Here is an 18,270-nt window from a genome sequence, read left to right on the forward strand (position 1 = left end):
TACTTATTTAATATTTAATATTTAATTATTTTACTAACACTTATTTTGATAGTTTATTTTAATATTTTATTTACTTATTTTTGTTATTTTATTAATACTTAATTTAATTGTTTATTTTTATGTTTAAATTCTTATTTTAATTCTTTATGTATATTACTTATTTAATATTTAATCATTTTTTTAATTATTTTACTCGCACTTAATTTGATTAATATTTTCATTTCCTAATTTAATTGCTTAATTTAATTTTTTTAATAATGTTTAAATATATATTTTTTAAATTCTTTATGTATATTATTACTTATTGGATATTTAATTATTTATTTTACTAACACTTATTTTGATCATTTATTTTGATATTTTAATTATTTTATTAATACTTAATTTAATTTTTTATTTTTATGTTTAAATACTTATTTTAATTCTTTATGTATATTACTTATTTAATATTTAATAATTTATTTTAATTATTTTACTAGTACTTAATTTGATTAATGTTTTCATTTCCTAATTTAATTGCTTAATTTAATTTCTTTATTAATGTTTAAATATTAATTTAAATTCTTTATGTGTACTATTACTTATTGAGTATTTAATTATTTATTTTAGTTATTTTACTAACACTTATTTTGATTGTTTATTTTAATATTTTAATTACTTATTTTAATTATTTTATTAATGCATAATTTAATTGTTTATTTTTATGTTTAAATACTTATTTTAATTATTTTATTAATACTTAATTTAATTTTTTATTTTTTTGATTAAATACTTATTTTAATATTTTAATTGTTTATTTTAAATATTTTACTATTATGGAACATAAAATAAGTAATTAAACTAAATTAGGAAATAATTAATAATTTGATAAATAATTAAACATTTATATCAAGCATTTTGAATAAATAATTTTAAATACATAATATACATTAAAATTAAACAATTCAAATAAATAATTAAATATTAGACAACAAAATATAAGCAGTTAAAATAAATAATTAAGTATTCAAATAAACAATTAACTTCAATAATTAAAGGAAGTAAATAAATATGCTAAATAAACAATATTATGTAATTAAAAAATAAATTACAAAGTCTGCCCGCCAAGACTGCCTAGATAATGGGTCGTCTGGGCCTGCGAATTTGCAGGCTGCTTGGAAATTCCATTTTTGACGATCTTCACCATTTTTGGCACCCCTAGCATTAAAACCTTCTCCAAATTACAACTCACAATCATAAACACAAGGATTTCTCAACAAATATACATAGAATCATTTTTTTTTCAAAAATCAACATAAAAACGCTTTTTACTTAATCAAAAGCTTACCTTCTTCAAAGAGATATGGTCAACTGGGTCGTCGGTGTTGCTACAGTAACTTGGACCTTTCTTCTTTGCTCTCCTCTCTTTTTTTTTGAAATGGTAATGGGATTTTTGCCTTTTTTTTTTTTTTTTTTTTCAAGTTTTTAAACATTTTTGTTTTTTGATTTTTTATTTGGTCAAAGGCCTTTTGAAAAAATGGACGGATCAACCGGTAATCTGCCACTAATTCCTCCCCTATGTATAGGGTTATGTCAATGAAACCGGCCGCAGCCTCCTTCCCAATTCGAAAGGCCTCTGTATTTTATTCTGAGTCATGTCCTTATCTTCCTTCAATTGTAATCCTAGTGTAGAAGGGAAAAAAGAAGATGGAGTTTCAAGTTCGTGTGTTTTCAGTTGGTCAAATTTACCGGATGATTTAAAAGTTGAGATCTTGTCTCGAATCCCGGATAAACCTCTTATCAGGCTCAAGTGTGTGTGCAAATCTTTGTACTTTCTGATTTCAAATGCATGTGCTCCTAGATTCTCCTCCCCTTCTCCATCCGCCGTTTTTTACGGCTTAATCTACAGCCGAGTGGGTGAAAATTCTCTTACATTAGCTCCTGATTCTAAGTATGGAGTCGTTTCTAATAATTTGTGGCGGAATTTGACGGCATTGATTGAAAGCTTTAGAGCCGAACACAAGGCGGAGCACATTCTAGACTGTTGCAAGAGGGCTTTTTCTTCTAGCATCCAGATCTTCCAATCCGACTCAATATTTCGTGTGCAACCCCACCACCTCTGAATGCATCAGAATTCCTGTTAACCCCTTACATGGTGATTTCAAGTACTCCTCGCTAGCTTTTGATCCTACCGTTACGCTTCACCATAAAATTATTAGGTTTGCCAGAGTCACTCAAATATTGAATCTGGATGTTTATTCATCTGAGACTGGCGGTTGGGCTTGCCATACTATCGATTTTGAGCCCGTTCTTGACCTTGGCCGCTGGGTTCAAAGTTCTGTTTACTTGAATGGGGTTTTATACAGGTTGTCAATGGCCAAGTACTTGGTGTGTATCAATCTCGGATTAAAAGAACATACAAAAACAAATGTGAAATTGAAAGCTCAGGCTTTTGAGCTGCCTCAAAAGGATGAATTCGATCAATGTGGATCTATTGGGACATCCAAAGGGGCTTTGCTTTACTTCATCAAAGATAATTATAGGATACTAATCTGGACGTTTGATGACAGTTGTTGTTGGGTGCTCAAGCACATCACCAACTTTCATGGTTCCGTTTGGCACCGACCGCTGCATAATATTTTAAAATTTTATCCTGACTTCAGGAAGTTCAAATTTTATGCTTTTCATCCGAATGAGGATCAAATTTTTCTGGGCCTTCTTTGTGTCATACTATTTTATAATCACAATACCAAGGATTTTTATTTCCTTTATCTGTTGAGCTGTTGTGATGTTGGGATTTCCAAAGAGTACTATGTACTCCCTTGCTCGCGCAGTGGAGTTGTTCTGAATAGTGTCATCAAGAGCCATTAGAGATCAACAAATTCATGCTGTAAGTTGTCCTACCTGCCTTTCATTGACTTATTTATATTGCTTATTTTTCTGTGAAGATAATAACTTTCTATTGGTGCTTGTTGGTGTGTTTCGTATTTGAGAGTTTAGATAATGAAAGAGATCATTGTTACCTTCCAAGAAATGATAACGTGAATCACATGATATTGTGTCTAGACAATTTCAAATGATGAATGATGTGGACTGTTATCTGTAACCAAAGAATGTAATAAGCAACTAATTTGCATATAGACAGTGTAAGCATGAACGATGTGGTCTATGTGAGAACTGACTGAATGATTGATCCAAGTAAGAACATATTGATGCAGGTTTATATTTTATTGCACTGTAAGTTGAAATCAAGGGTTGGAACAAGCTGTTATTGGGAACTGAATTTGATTTAGTCTTTGGATGATGTCTCAGTATTATGATGGTTTTGTTAACGTAAAAAAACTGAAATGATTTTAACTGCTTTTTGGGTTTTTTGGCTACGAAAGAATGCTATAAAATTCAGAGGGATGGGAATGGACTTAGAGTCTGGGAGTGACGAGATTGTATATTAGACTTTTGGATAAGTTGACTGAGAAAATATTCTTGTTTTACTTGTCGATCCTTGAAAATAACTGGTTTTAGATAAAATTAATATGGGGATAAGTTTAATGTCCCAGTTACGTGTGGTGAAGGTTAACTTTTGTGAATGACTTTTTTCCTCCATATTATTTATTTATTTGTTCGGAAGATGTTGTATATTCGGCCATTTTCATTGTTTGCCGTGTCTGATTTCTCATAGTCCCTATATGCCTTTACACTGTCCATAATGCTATTCTCTATGCTAGTTTGGACAATTGACAATAGTAATATGTTCCTTATGTTTTCTATTTACAGATTTTGATTGCTGACGACTGACCATAGACATTGTTCCCATACTTTTTTGAGTTAATAGTTTGTGGTATTAATACAAGTAATTTTTTCCTCTGCAGCTTAACCTGTTGGGGACATTAAGCATGGGGCTTTTGATGGTGAAATGCAATCTGACACATTCGTTCTTGCCTACTATGAATCTGCGGGCTTTACTAATTTGTTGCAAACTCATTTTTAGCGTTGATTTCATGTTATTTTCTAGTGACGAGTTGAAATTGCTCCACTGTGCATACGGGTTTATGTGCACCTTATAAATTTATCCAATGTTTCAACCATCATTTTGGTTACTCTTAGCATAACTCTATTATTACGTGCCTTCTTTTTTTAATCAGCTATTGTGATTAACGTTCCTTTTTCTCTTACTCTTGAAATTTAGGGAGGGTGAAATTGCAGTGCATGTCTTCAGCCTTTCAATTATGCAGTTTTTGATGGATGGATAAATTGGATACACTCTTAATTTCAATAAAATCTACTATGAAATAGAAAGTTCAAGTTTGTATGCAAAAGGATGCATATGTGATTACAAAGAGTAATACTGAATATTAGTGTTACTTATTCATTGTCTGATGAAGTTGGATATATTTAGATTTTCATATTTTTGGATCATGAGCCTTTAGTTGACTGGTAAGAAGCAAATTTGAAAAGTTAGTGATATTTAATTAGCTAGGACAACTTAATGATCCTACCTCTCTCTCATTCTCCTAATATGTTCTACCAAGATAGCAGTATTCTGGGGATTAAATGCATTGCAAGTCAGCTAACTTCCAAGAGTTGCATCAGGGTCCACTCATTCTCATTGTTGTGAAATCAAGCCACTCAACTTCAATTTGCTTGGGTTGATCAGAATTCAACCCACTGAAAGTTTAGCGACCTACAATGCATTTAATCTAAATTGTGTTTACACTAAAGAGAGTTAAATTATCCTCTCTTGGATAACCCCAAAAATAGGGTGATTGCGTCTTAATCATATTTTTGTCACGTAGATTTTTCAATAAAATATTCGTTAGGGAAGGATTCATTATATTATTTCGTTTATGAAAATTATATTTTGATTTTCCAAATCTAATGTTGTGTAAATGTTAAGATTATAAATAAAAAAAATTAAAGAAAATGTATTAAAATAACGGATTTGATCTCCTAATGCTTAGTGTGCCACCTAAGCACGATGCTTAGCATAAACTAAACACGGTGTTTAGGAGATCGTTACTAGATAAAACAATATCCTACATATATATGAGTCTAACCATGGCTAGATATGTGTCGCGATTTCCTATTGTCACCCTAATTTTTTTTCATCTTCACCCAACATCACCTCATCTCCATTTTCACACACTATTTTCCTTGCACATATGTTCACGAAATAATTCTTTCGATTTAAAACTACCGTAAGTGTACGGATCGTAACAAGTAATAAAGTGGATTTTTAAAAGTCTGATTATCGTCCCACAGAGATTGAGTAGTTCAATTCTATATAATCTAGCCTTAACCAAATTTAATTGAGTAAAAATATGGTAAATGCAAAAAGCCCTAATTTCAATTAAAAACCCTAATTTCTCAATTAGAAATCCTAATCTCGAAATTTCTCTAATTAAACGACTCAAACACTTTAGTAAATGATATTATGCAAATTCAAAAACTAATTTATGAAAATGAATCAAAATAAAGTTCGTAGAATCACGAATCCCCAATTGAAGCTATAAGAACCTTAATTTCATAAAATCAATGACCCGATGGAAATTTGTCAATTCAATGTTCCTAAATCTATCCAACATATTCTCTCGATATATATTAGACCTATTCTTGCATACCACCAGCCTATATCTCTATGAATGATGCAAATATACAAGAATGCATGTGGTTTTGTGAACAATTAGAGAATTGCATAAAGCATAGGGGTATATCTCTAGCCCCTATCGGACCCTATGTTGATTTACACCTTATCGAACCTATTCCACTTCTCTCAAATGTAATAAATAAGTCATCAATACTCACACAATCATTGGCCACTAATTGCGAAAGAAAATCAATGTATATAAACCAATCAAATTATCCAAACGAGTCTTTATATTAAATTCATGAAATATGGAATTAAAATAACAAACAATGGTTCATCGATCACCTAGTGAATTGAAAACCTAGCCTAGAATATTCATAATTACAGATTAAAAAACGAAATTAATAAATTGAAAGAATAGCACCCGTATGAAAATTTCTTGAAATCTTGAATAAAACCTTGAAAACCCGCTTGAATTCTTATGGAATCAGCTTCAAGATCGTGTTTCTTGCCTCCAAAAGTTGTAATTTTCTTCTCCCTGGACGTTCTACCCTATTTCTGATGAATTTTGGCTTTTATATCATGTCCTCACGGAGCCCGAAAGAGTTTCAATTAAAAACGAAAGTTCAGATTTTTTTTTTTGTTTTTATAACCATGCAGCCGCATGGTGTTAAACCATGCGACCGCATGGTTCAAGTTAAATGGCTCTATGAAATCCTATCATCCTTCTGTGCGGCCACATGGCACAGTTCTGTGCGGCCGCATGGTTGTAACTTTCAACCTTCCTCTTTTGGTCCTGAACTTCGTTTTCTCTATTCATGATCTCTTTTCTTTCTTTTCTTTGTTCCATCATCAAATATTGACTCCTAATTGACATTTGGGTCAATCAATTCCTTGATCACTTGCTCGGCTCATCTTTTGATTAATTGCAATTTAGTCCTTCATCTTTCACTTTTCTTCAATTCAGTCCAATATTACTTCTTTCTTCCTCCGATCGTCTTGTATCGTCCTCAATCTCATACTTGGAATATTTTCATTCTCGTTCTGCACTTTAGCTCAACTTTCCAATATTTGCACCTTTGGTCCCCAAACTATCGCTTTGTTCCGTTTTGGTCATTTTTCGGCTCTTTTCTTCTGAATTTCATCTTTTCCATAGAAACACCTACATTGCATGAATTTAACGAGATTAAGTCACAATTCAACTACTTTGTCAATGTTTAAGTCATGTTTGTGAGCTAAATAAGTGTGTAAAAGCACACTTATCAACACACAATCATCCTCTTATCCATTTTCACATTTAAACTCATAAACTATCCATCCCACTCTTTGATCTTCAGGTGTTCACACTCTTCTTAGTTGATGCTATTCCCCTACCCATCACCGTCCTCTCACACAGAAGAACCAACTATGGTGACGGAGCATCTGCTGTGGAAGTGATTAGGGCGGGAATGTTCATTCTTGTTTCTTCTCAACTAGACACATCATTCACTCAACTAGTCCCACGGCCTTTGAAAATGGTGCTCTCATCTGCCTCTACCGATAAAAAATTAAACCATAACTCAGTATGATAAAAGATAAACTGGTACTTACTATACTTGATGAAAAATGTCATAAGGCCTATTATCTCCTAGGAAAGACACAGTTGGAATTAGCATGAAATCATATTTAAACATCAATGCAGAAAATCAGGGAAAAATATAATATCACATAAGAACTCTGTTCATTAGTAAGTAAACAACCATTCACATACAAGATGATTTTGACTCAACCTTGATAAAGAGGGAGTCCTGTAGAATAAGATGCTTGACCTTCATAGTAACGTCAAGCCGACGCAGGGCAGCTGCTACGTGATTATTTCTTGATTCTTGGTTTAGAAGTAGATTGATATTATTTCTTGATTCTTGGTTTAGTAGTAGATTGATCAATGATACAAATTGTCCAATGTTAATATTGTTTATGTACAGTTTCGTTCACAAGAATTCAAATACCCTTGTGGACTTTGTTTATAATGCATCGTTTTTTTCACTCTCTAAGGGACATCTTGATGTGATTCAAAGTGGAGTTAATGGCATCAAGAAGCCGAAACCTCACCGTCACAACTCCTCCAAAGGTTTCGTTTTCATTTAGCTGATTTCCTGTATATGCGTGGATTTATGAAACATTTCCCTTATTTTTATGTAAATTTCTAAATAGATGGACCCGAGGTTTTTGCATGAATGCTCATGTTTATTTATTTAATTTTACAAGTTGGTTATTTGAATTGTGTAATTTTGTGAAAATTGATTGAAGCGACGCTGAAAAATGGTGAAGTCGTATCCAAATGTGAATGAGGAGTACTAAAAGGCTATTGAGAAATGCCAGAAGAAGAAGCTCAGAGGTTTAATTGCCGAGAAGAATTGCGCTCCTATCATGCTACGTATTGCATATGTTCCCCCAACCCTCCTATTTAAAATTTCAATTTTTCATTTAAATTGGAATTCACTTTTAGTATTCTGTGAATATGGACTTTTTGCTAATATTGATCCTCTGTTAGTGAAATATTTCTTAATTATTTGTTACGTTTTGAATGATATTATTGCATACGCATTGTAATAACACGAAGATCTCCCTGAATTATTTTGAACATAATGAAAGAAATCGTAGCATGCTTGAATAAATTTGGTTCAAGTATTCCAATATTTGTGTGATTAAATCACTTTGCTACTTATGTCCCGAATTCCCCGATGACAGTTGAAAAGTATTATTATCTACAATATAAATGCCTTATATTGGAGCGTCTTTCTAGTTTTGTTGCATTTTTACATACAAATTTCACTATATTTTCTTGCCATCTTTTTCCTTCTCTTGTCCGACAACATGATTAGAGGTTATGTGGGAAGTAAAGGGAGGTTATGGGGATTGTAGATTTAAATTCCAAGTTCAAACCACTCCTCCAACCCTTTTGATGTCTTGCAGGCCGGGTTACACCACATGGGTTACCCATGACCCATATTTTCCAACCGTTTTGAACAACTAAATAAATATTGGTGTAAAATAGAGCTTCAACTTTTGTTGGTTTTGGTCTGAAGATATCAAAGTTATTCAAGAAGTTGAACTGTCGTGGAGATTATAAGATCTCTCCTATGTGCCCTTCGCAGAGAGTTTAGATTTTTGTACTCTTACAACCATGCTGTACTTAGCGTTTAGAAAGAGACATTTAAAATGTCATTGGCCTGATTTTGTTGGCAGACCCTTAAAATGAACCGTAAGCAAAATACTTGTATGTACTTCCTGATTCAAATCCAAAAGATTTCCAAATCTTAGATAAATGGGATGTGGCTCTCAGTAAATTCCTATTTGTACAAATACGTCAATGAACCAAACTCATTTTGAAATGATGTAGTGCTGTTCTATTTTGTTGTCTGGTAGTATATTCAGCACATTGTATATGAGTGATTTTGATGATATGATAGAAGTCATGTTCGATTGTATTGGAATGTGGTGTGCTGTGACTCTAGGTGGCATTCTACTAATACCTTTGATGTGCAAAGCAAGACTGGAGGTCCTTTTGGGACCATGAGGTTCAAGGCAGCTCTTAGAACTCATCAAGGAGCAATTCCCTACTATTTCTTATGCTGACTTCCATCAAGTATTTTTGCCTTTCTATTCATTAATGCGTGAAATTTGAACATGTTTTTGAATTATTTATTAGATAATTTGAATGTTTCATGGTCCTTACTTGTACGTAGTAATTGGTGGGAGTTGTTGCTGTTGAAGTTGCTGGAGGACCAGAAATGCCTTTCCATCCAGGAAGGCAGTTAGTGAATTTGTTTTTCCTAAAAATGTGAATATGCCTAGAAAGACTCTTTAGTTGAACTCTGGCATTAATATGGAGCTAAAAGATTTATTATATGCATCCAACCCCTATATATTTTATACCTGCTCCTATAAAGAAACTTATACCTTCCATCAATTACTCGTTGATCAAAAAAATGAGTATATGTTTTATTTAATAAATGCATCTTTATTAGATTAGCACATGTTCATGATTGTGCTTCTCTAATATCAGGATAAGAAAGAGCTCCTGTTGAAGGTTGTTTGCCCGGTGCTACAAAGGGTAAACCAAATTATTGACAATTCAAGCATCCTCAGCCTTAAAAATGGCAAGTCTCATGTTAATCTTAAATTACTATTGTAGGCGGACCAAGGGATGTATTTATCAAACAAATGGGTCTGAACGACAAGGATATTGTTGCACTCTCTGGTGCCCACACCCTGGTATGTACTTGCCATTGTTCAAAAGACTCTTAAACTTTTTCTTGTAAATAGAGAACATCAAATGGTTTGAAATGTAACATTGACTGCTCCTCGAGCTAGGCCTGGGATTTATAATTTTTTCATAACAATAGCAAAACAAAATATGTATGAACCTTGGCATGTGTGTTGCACCCACTTGATGCCTTTTGATTTGCTTATATATATATAGGCTTCTTTTAGTTACTGGAAAATATATGTCAATTGCACTTCCCTGAGGCATTGCACCGACCATGTTATGATATTAATGAGAGAACCAACGCCATCTCATTTTCCGGAGGATCCTTTCAAAACTTGTTGTGTCACCTCACTATGGACTTCTCCAGCATGCCTGTTCCATATTAATATCTGGAACCCTTTTCATAAAGCTTATATCGCTGACAACGATCCAAGTTTATGACACATGCCACCTGTTTCCTTGGGTGTATTACGCTTGCATTCAGGCTATATTATTACTATAATTTAGACATGATTCTTCCTCTCATTTATGATAATTCTTCCTTCCACTCCTTGTATGTCAAATCCAACAGTGACCATATGTTGTAGATGAATTCTACTTGAGAGGATGTGTCAATATTTTCAGACTGAAGGTTGCTTTTATGATGAGATGTTTCTGTGAAACCCTTTTTATACAGCCATGCATGAAAGAGAACCAGGAAAATATGTAAATTGATATTGTCAATGCAATGGTAGAGTACACCGATCAGTAATCTCAAGCACACATGTTTCATATGTAAGACACCTTGCAAGTTATTTTACCAATTTGAACAATAGGATCAAGTTATTGAGTTATAAAATTGTTTTATCCCAATATCAAGATTTTCCCCTCGTACAATATTAATCAACATCTTCTAATAATTATGGAACCCTTCATTGCTAAATGCTATTTTCATTAGAAGTTTCTGAACATTAGTTTTTACCTGTTATTGTAGGATAAGTGTATGCCTGACAACATATGGAACATTAAGTTCATCAATGTTTTTCTTCTTGTCCATTGAGCCTTCAAACGTTGCTTTTGAGACCCTATAGGTAATGTTGAATTATCTATGACCCATCTATCATGTTTATGGAAATTCCATATGGAGATCAAAGTTTCCAGCAAATGGTTGACAAACTATTATCTCTTGGCCCTTATGGTTCATGGATTTCAGTTGCCCTCATCATTCTTAGAAGATAGTGCAAATTGCCGATTTTCAAAATATATCCCCTGCAAGTGCTTTTGAAAATTTTGCTTCCAAGTGCTATTTCTATTTTAAGTGTTCTTATTTTGTCTTGATTGAGTATTCATGCTTTATGATTCTATTATGAGATCCGTAAAGAAGATTTTTGGTACGTGGGTTCCATAATATGTTTAATGATGATTTTCTTCATTCAGTTTGTTGCTTCTTTGCCCAAAAAATAAAAATAAAAGAAAATAAAAGAATCCCCCAAACTTTCTTCAAAATGTGTGCAATATTCAACGTATGGAAGTCAATGTAACATCAATATTGCATTAATGAGAAAAACTCAAAACTATGGCTCTAACATGCACTTTTTGAAAATTAGACCCATGACTAAGTGACCATCTTCAGCCCCGAGCATCACCGAGAAATATTGAAATTTCCCCAGACAAGGTCCGGACATATGAAAGTACTCATTGTGTCTAGTATATATCCAAATTTCACTACAATCGGAGGTCGTTTGGTTAGGAAATTACGTGGACGAATTTAGTGACGTGAGTTGACATGGCTTAGCAATTATGTGTTTATGTGCACAAATATGTGAAGCAAATGTGTTCTAATGAAATTCCACGAGATTTCTCATCTATTACGCCTCACAATAACAATGTAAATCATCACATAAATGAAAAGTCCAAAATTTCAAATCATATGTCTCATTGACATTTGATCAAACACGTTGTGTGCATTGGGAATTCCTTACAATTTGTTATTGATCTACACTTAGAGCTAAACCACAAATCACAACTCAATCACATTTCAACATTCAACCAATTCGAAAAATTCATAAAATCAAAGAAATACTTCAATCTTTGCATAGAAAGTTAAATTTCTTACCTTGGGAGCTTTTGTGAGATGAAAGTGGAGAGTTATGCTTCAATATTCTTGATATCAATGCCAATGAAGAGAATAATGTGGTGCTTAGATGAAGAGTGGATGCGTGGGTGATTGATTGTGCTCGTGTGAAGGTGGATTGGGGGGGAGGGGGAATGGCGTGTTCGTGTGAGGGTGAAATGGGGAAAATGGGGTGGGATTTGCAAGTGACGGATTTAAAACCCGTCACTTATACACCATGCGGCCACATGGTGTTACACCATGCTAGTTGAGGTCCACCAATTTTGTTCCGGTAGGGGTCCATGCGACCGCATGGACAAAGCCTTTATATATATATATATAACTAAAGCAAACTTACAATTATAACCCCAAACACAACTTAAAATTTAAAAATCCACCAAAATTGGTTTTCAATTTCAAAATTGACTAGACTCGCCATATTCCGAAAATATATATATTTACTTGAAAGAGAATATGCTTATCAAAAACTTGGCACCAAAACCAATTCTTTACAAAAGTTTTTGAAAAGCATCTCGAAAAATAAAATAAAACGAACGACTTTGAACCACGAAATGCATTACTTCACACTCAAACACCCAAAACACTTTATTTAGCCCCGACTCATGCAACTATAAGCGTGTAGTGCCTAGACTATCATGCATGAATGATCGATGACCTAGTAAAACATATGAAATTTAAATAAATTGCTAAACTAATGCAATAAAATAAATTGAAGGATACAGTGGGTTGCCTCCCACTCAGCGCTAGTTTATAGTCGATAGCTCGACTTTCCTGTGTCTTCTTCACGTTGGGTTGCTGAGTTGCACAGTGGACTTCTGCTTAGGGAAATTACAGCCCCAATAATATTTTAGTCTTTGCCCATTGACGATGAAAGTGCCTTTGGTCTCGTGACTCACTTCAATAGCCCCATATTGCATCACCTTAGTTATGGTATAGGGACCCGACCACCTTGTTCTTAGCTTTCCTGGGAAGAGTTTGAGTCTAGAATTGTACAATAACACTGTCTGGCCAACTTCAAACTCTCACCTCTGAATGTGTAAATCATGTCATCTCTTGGTGCGCTCCTTGATCAACTTTAAGTTCTCGTAAGCTTCCATTCTCATCTCATCCAATTCATTAAGTTGCAGCAGTCGTTTTTCACCAGCAGCCTTGAGATCCATATTCAACTGTTTCACGGCCCAATATGCTCGGTGCTCCAACTCCAATGGTAGATGACACACTTTCCCAAAAACCAGGCGGTATGGAGACATTCCTATTGGTGTCTTAAACACTGTAAGCTAACAGTGCATTGTCCAACTTCTTAGATCAATCTTTTCGGGATGAGTTCACTGCAACTTCCAGTATTCTCTTTAATTGTCTGTTCGAAACTTCAACTTGCCCATTGGTTTGTGGATGATATGGAGTTGCTACTTTATGTTTCACCCCATATTTGTTCAACAGCTGCTCTAATTGACGATTTATGAAGTGTTTGCCTCCATCACTTATTATCGCCTTCGGTGTACCATATCTTGTAAATATGTACTTCTTCAAGAACTCTATTATCACTTTTGTGTCATTGGTGGGCAATGCAACAGCTTCCACCCACTTAGAGACATAGTCAATGACCACCAAGATATATTAATTTGAGTACAATGGGGAAAAAGGTCCCATGAAGTCCATTCTCCATACATCAAATATTTCAACCTCCAAAGATGTAGTTTAGTGGCATCTCATTTCTTCTTGAGATATTTCCGGTTCGTTGGCATCTATCACATTTCTTTACATACTCGAATGTGTCTCTGAATAAAGTAGGCCAATAGAAACCCGACTGTAGTATCTTTGTATCAGTCTTTGAAGCTCCAAAATGCCCAGCATATGCAGAAGAGTGACAATGCTCTAGAATCTTCGGTACTTCATCTTCGGGAATGCATCTTCTGATTATCTGATCTGCCCCTCTTCTGTAGAGAATGGGATCCTCCCAAAAGTAATATTTCAGCTCTGCGAAGAACTTCTTTCTTTGATGGCTAGAATACTCTGGTGGAGGAATGGACTTAGCAAGGTAGTTAATAATATCAGCGTACCATGCGACTATTTCTACTCCAAAAATTTGCTCATCTGGAAAGATTTCATTGATGTCAACTGACATCTCAGGTTCATCCCATTCCAATCTTGATAGGTGGTCGGATACCACATTTTCACTGCCCTTCTTATCCTTGATCTCAATATCAAACTCTTGCAACAACAATATCCAGCGGATTAATCTCGGCTTAGCATCCTTCTTTGTCATAAGGTACTTCAGAGCGGCATGATCCATGTAGACGATGACCTTAGACCTAACAAGATACGATCTGAACTTGTCGAATGCATAAACCACAGCTAGCAATTCCTTTTCGGTTGTCGCATAGTTGATTTGGGCATCGTTCAAAGTTCTACTTGCATAGTATATCACATGAAAGATTTTATTCTTTCTTTGTCCCAATACCGCACCAACTGCATGATCACTCGCATCGCACATTAGCTCAAAGGGCAAATCCCAATCAGGTGACACAATCACAGGCACTGTGGTTAGTTTTTGCTTCAAAGTATTGAACGCTATAAAACATGCCTCATTAAACTCAAAAGATACCTCTTTCATTAGCAAGTTGCACAGGGGCTTGGTAATTTTTGAGAAGTCCTTTATAAACCTCCTGTAAAACCCTGCATGCCCAAGGAAGCTTCGAACTCCTTTTACTGATGTAGGTGGTGGTAGTTTCTCAATAACCTAAATTTTCGCCTTATCCACCTCTATCCCCTTTGTCGATACTCTATGTCCCAAGACTATTCCCTCTTGAACCATGAAATGACATTTCTCCCAGTTTAATACTAAGTTCGTTTCTCTGCATCTTTGTAAAACCAAGTTTAAGTGATCCAAACACTCATCAAATGAGGTCCCAAAGACCAAGAAGTCATCCATAAAGATTTCAATGAATTTCTCCACCATATATGAGAAAATTGCCATCATGTATTGCTAAAATGTGGCAGGAGCGTTGCAAAGTCCAAATGGCATTCTTTGGTATGCAAAGATACCATAGGGGCATGTGAAGATGGTCTTCTCCTGATCATCCGGTGCCACTGGTATATGATTATAACCTGAATACCCATCCAAAAAATAGTAGTGGGAATGGCCTGCCAATCTCTCCAACATCTGATCTATAAACGGAAGAGGGAAGTGATCTTTCCTTGTAGCGGTATTTAGTTTGCGGTAATCAATGCAACTCTCCGCCCTGTTACCGTCCTTGTCGGAATCAACTCATTCTTTTCATTCTGAACCACTGTAATTCCTCCTTTCTTGGGCACAACTTGCACTAGACTAGTCCATTTACTATCTGATATTGGGTAGATTATTCCAGCATCCAGAAGTTTAATCACCTAAGCTCTTACCACCTCCTTCATGTTTGGGTTTAGCCTCCTTTGACTTTCAACTGTTGGTCAAAAATTCTCCTCCATGAGAATTTTATACATACATAAGGAAGGGCTGATCCCTTTGATATCTGCTATGATCCACCCAATTGCTTGCTTGTTATCTCTAAGCACCCTAAGCAGTTTTTCCTCCTCCACTTCACTAATCATGTTTGAAATTATCACTGGAAGTGTATTAGACTCCCCCAAATATGCATATCTTAGGTGTGGGGACAACTGCTTAAGTTCCAACTTTGGTGGCTTCAGAATAGATGGCTGTGATTTCTCAGGCCCTGTCCCAAGGTGCTCAAAGTATCGTTTTCGCGTGTAGGATGGGTTGGACTCCAAAAATCTTGCACACATTTCTATGACCACAGAATCAAATTTTGTGGATTGAGAATGTGCAATGCAGGCTTCCAATGCATCTGATGGATTTTGCAGTGTAAACGACTCTTCAATCATTTTATCGATCATGTCAACCCTGAAACATCTGTCAGTCTCTATTGGCAGTTTCATAGCCTTGAAGACATTGAATGAAACCTATTCTTCTCCCAATCTCAGTATCAACTGCCCATTCTGAGCATCGATCAAAGCTCTGCCTATGGCCAAGAATGGTCTGTCCAATATTAAAGGAACATCTTTATCTTCTTCCATATCCAGGATCAGAAAATCTGCTGGGAATATGAACTTCTCCACTTTAACCAATACGTCTTCAATTATTCTTCGTGGATGTGTCAATGATCTGTCAGCCAGCTGTAAGGTCACCGTGGTAGCTTTAGCTTCTCCCAATCCTAATTTCCTGAAAACAGACAATGGCATTAAGTTAATACTTGCACCAAGATCACATAAAGCTTTATCAAAATAAATTTCACCAATGGTACAAGGGACAGTGAAACTCCCTGGATCTTTAAATTTTGGAGGGAGCTTTCTCTGAATCCTGGCACTGCACTCCTCTGTTAGCATAACTGTCTCGTGATCTCCTAACTTCCTTTTGTTTGATAGGATGTCTTTAAGGAATTTTGCATAGCTAGGCATCTGAACCAGTGCTTTAGCGAATGGGATGTTGATATGGAGCTTCTTGAAGACTTCGAGAAACTTCTTGTATTGGTGTTCCATCTTTTGCTTCTTCAGCCTCTGTGGAAACGGTATGGGTGGCTCATATGGGTTCACAGTTACAGTCTCTTTATCCCTTGAGTTTCCTTTATTTGCTCTCGGTGTTGGCTCTTTTGTCTACTCTTCTTGCTCCAAAATCTCTTCTACTTCAGGAGACATCTCTTCTCTGTTTGCCTCGGGATTATTCACCTGTCTCTCAGGTAATTCCATTCCACTTCTCGTTGTTATAGCCTTTGCATGCTCTTTCGGATTGACTTCTGTGTTACTTGGCAAGCTGCCTGGTGCTCTACCTGTTAATGCAACTGTCATCTGTCCCATCTGAGTTTCCAAATTTTTGATGGCTGCATTCTGGTCCTGAAGAGTGGCTTCTATCTTCTTCATGAATTGGTTGTTCGCCTCCATATATTAGTTGGTCTGTTCTATGAATTTGCCGAACATTTCTTCCAATTGAGGCTTCTTCTCTTACTGTTGATATTGCCCCTGCGACCTATTCTGATTTTGGTTGCTCCAAGAAAAGTTGGGGTGCTTTTTCCAGCTTGGGTTGAAGGTCTCTCCATACGTGTTATTCTGCTGGCGCTGTCCCCATTGAGCAAAATCTGCTTGCTCTTTTCCTTGTGTCAAAATTGGACATTCTGCTGTCACATGCTCAGCTCCACATTCCTCACAATTTGCTTTCTTTGTCTGCCCTGCGTTAGCTGACTGGGTAAAGTTTTCCACCTTGTGAAATAAGGAATCAATCTTAGCGGATAATGCTGAATATACATGCACTTCATAAACTCCTGGTGTCTTCTTTGGTACTACTCGTTCCATGGTCCACATTGCTGAGGTCGTAGCCATTGTCTCATATAACTTCAATGCTTCGTCAATTGTTTTCGTGGACAATGACCCATTAGCTGAAGAGTCGACCATGCTCTTGAAAGCTAAAAGTAGCCCCGGATAGAAATATTGGACCTGAAGTCCCTTGCTAATCCCGTGGTGTGGACACTTCCTTAGTAGATTTTTGAATCTATTCCAAGCCTCATCAAAATTCTCAGATTCACCTTGCCTGAAGATAGATATGTCGTGCTTTAGCTTTGCTGTCTTGGCCGGTGGGAAGAACTTAGTACAGAACTTCTGAGCTAGGTCATTCCAGGTAGTAATGCTGGTTATCGACTGAGAATCAAGCCATTCAATCGCCTTGTCCAGCAAAGTTTGTGGAAACAATCTTAATCTTATGGCGTCGTCAGAGATTCCTTGATATCTGAAGTGCTGGCACATCTCTAAGAAACGTGAGACATGCGTGTGCGAATTCTCTTCAATTCTTCCATAAAATTGATGTCCGTTCTGGAACAGTTGTATCACATTTGTCTTCAACTGGAAATTTGGCTGCCCGAACGGTGGATATACTATGCTGGACTGGCTTTGAATGATTTGAGGGGTCATGAACTCTCCAATGAGCATGTTTCTTTCATCTTCTTCCCCTCTTTTATTGGCTTGTATAACAGGATTGTGTTGTACATTCTCCATCTGATTTCTCACTGCTCTGTTTTCTCTCTGCCTTCTTCTTAAGCTTCGTTCGATCTCTGGATTGGCTAGGAGTAAATTTCTTTCAGCAGATCTTAGCATGCACTTCTGCAAGAGAATTCAATTTAAACACTTAAATAACTAAAATATGCACTTATGTAATAAAACTAAATAAGCAATAAAATAAAATTAAAAATAAAAAGTTTGAATTAGTGCTAAATTGAATAAAATTAAATGAATACTCAATCTCCGGCAACGGCGCCAAAAACTCGTTCATGAAATAATTCTTTCGATTTAAAACTACCGCAA

At 35.5% G+C, this 18,270-nt stretch overlaps 2 protein-coding genes and 1 pseudogene across 2 annotated transcripts; 2 read left to right on the plus strand and 1 right to left on the minus strand.

Annotated features, from left to right (window-relative positions):
• Positions 1–1,634: 1,634 nt before the first annotated feature.
• On the plus strand, positions 1,635–4,144 carry LOC111388091. Its single transcript, XM_023012754.1, has 3 exons — positions 1,635–1,937; positions 2,020–2,869; positions 3,849–4,144. The coding sequence occupies exons 1-2, from the start codon at positions 1,635–1,637 to the stop codon at positions 2,848–2,850; spliced, it is 1,134 nt and encodes a 377-aa protein (XP_022868522.1). The 3' UTR covers positions 2,851–2,869; positions 3,849–4,144.
• Positions 4,145–7,864: 3,720 nt separating this feature from the next.
• Positions 7,865–10,256, plus strand: LOC111388092 (annotated as a pseudogene).
• A 2,977-nt stretch (positions 10,257–13,233) lies between these two features.
• On the minus strand, positions 13,234–15,807 carry LOC111388093. Its single transcript, XM_023012755.1, has 6 exons — positions 15,562–15,807; positions 14,974–15,036; positions 14,390–14,668; positions 14,107–14,293; positions 13,612–14,022; positions 13,234–13,502 (listed from the first exon to the last, which is right to left on the minus strand). Exons 1-6 carry the CDS (start codon positions 15,805–15,807, stop codon positions 13,234–13,236), a joined length of 1,455 nt encoding a protein of 484 aa, XP_022868523.1.
• Between the last annotated feature and the right edge of the window lie 2,463 nt (positions 15,808–18,270).

The sequence above is a fragment of the Olea europaea genome, unplaced genomic scaffold (genome assembly GCF_002742605.1).
Source record: "Olea europaea var. sylvestris unplaced genomic scaffold, O_europaea_v1 scaffold453, whole genome shotgun sequence".
In the NCBI taxonomy this organism is placed as follows: domain Eukaryota; kingdom Viridiplantae; phylum Streptophyta; class Magnoliopsida; order Lamiales; family Oleaceae; genus Olea; species Olea europaea.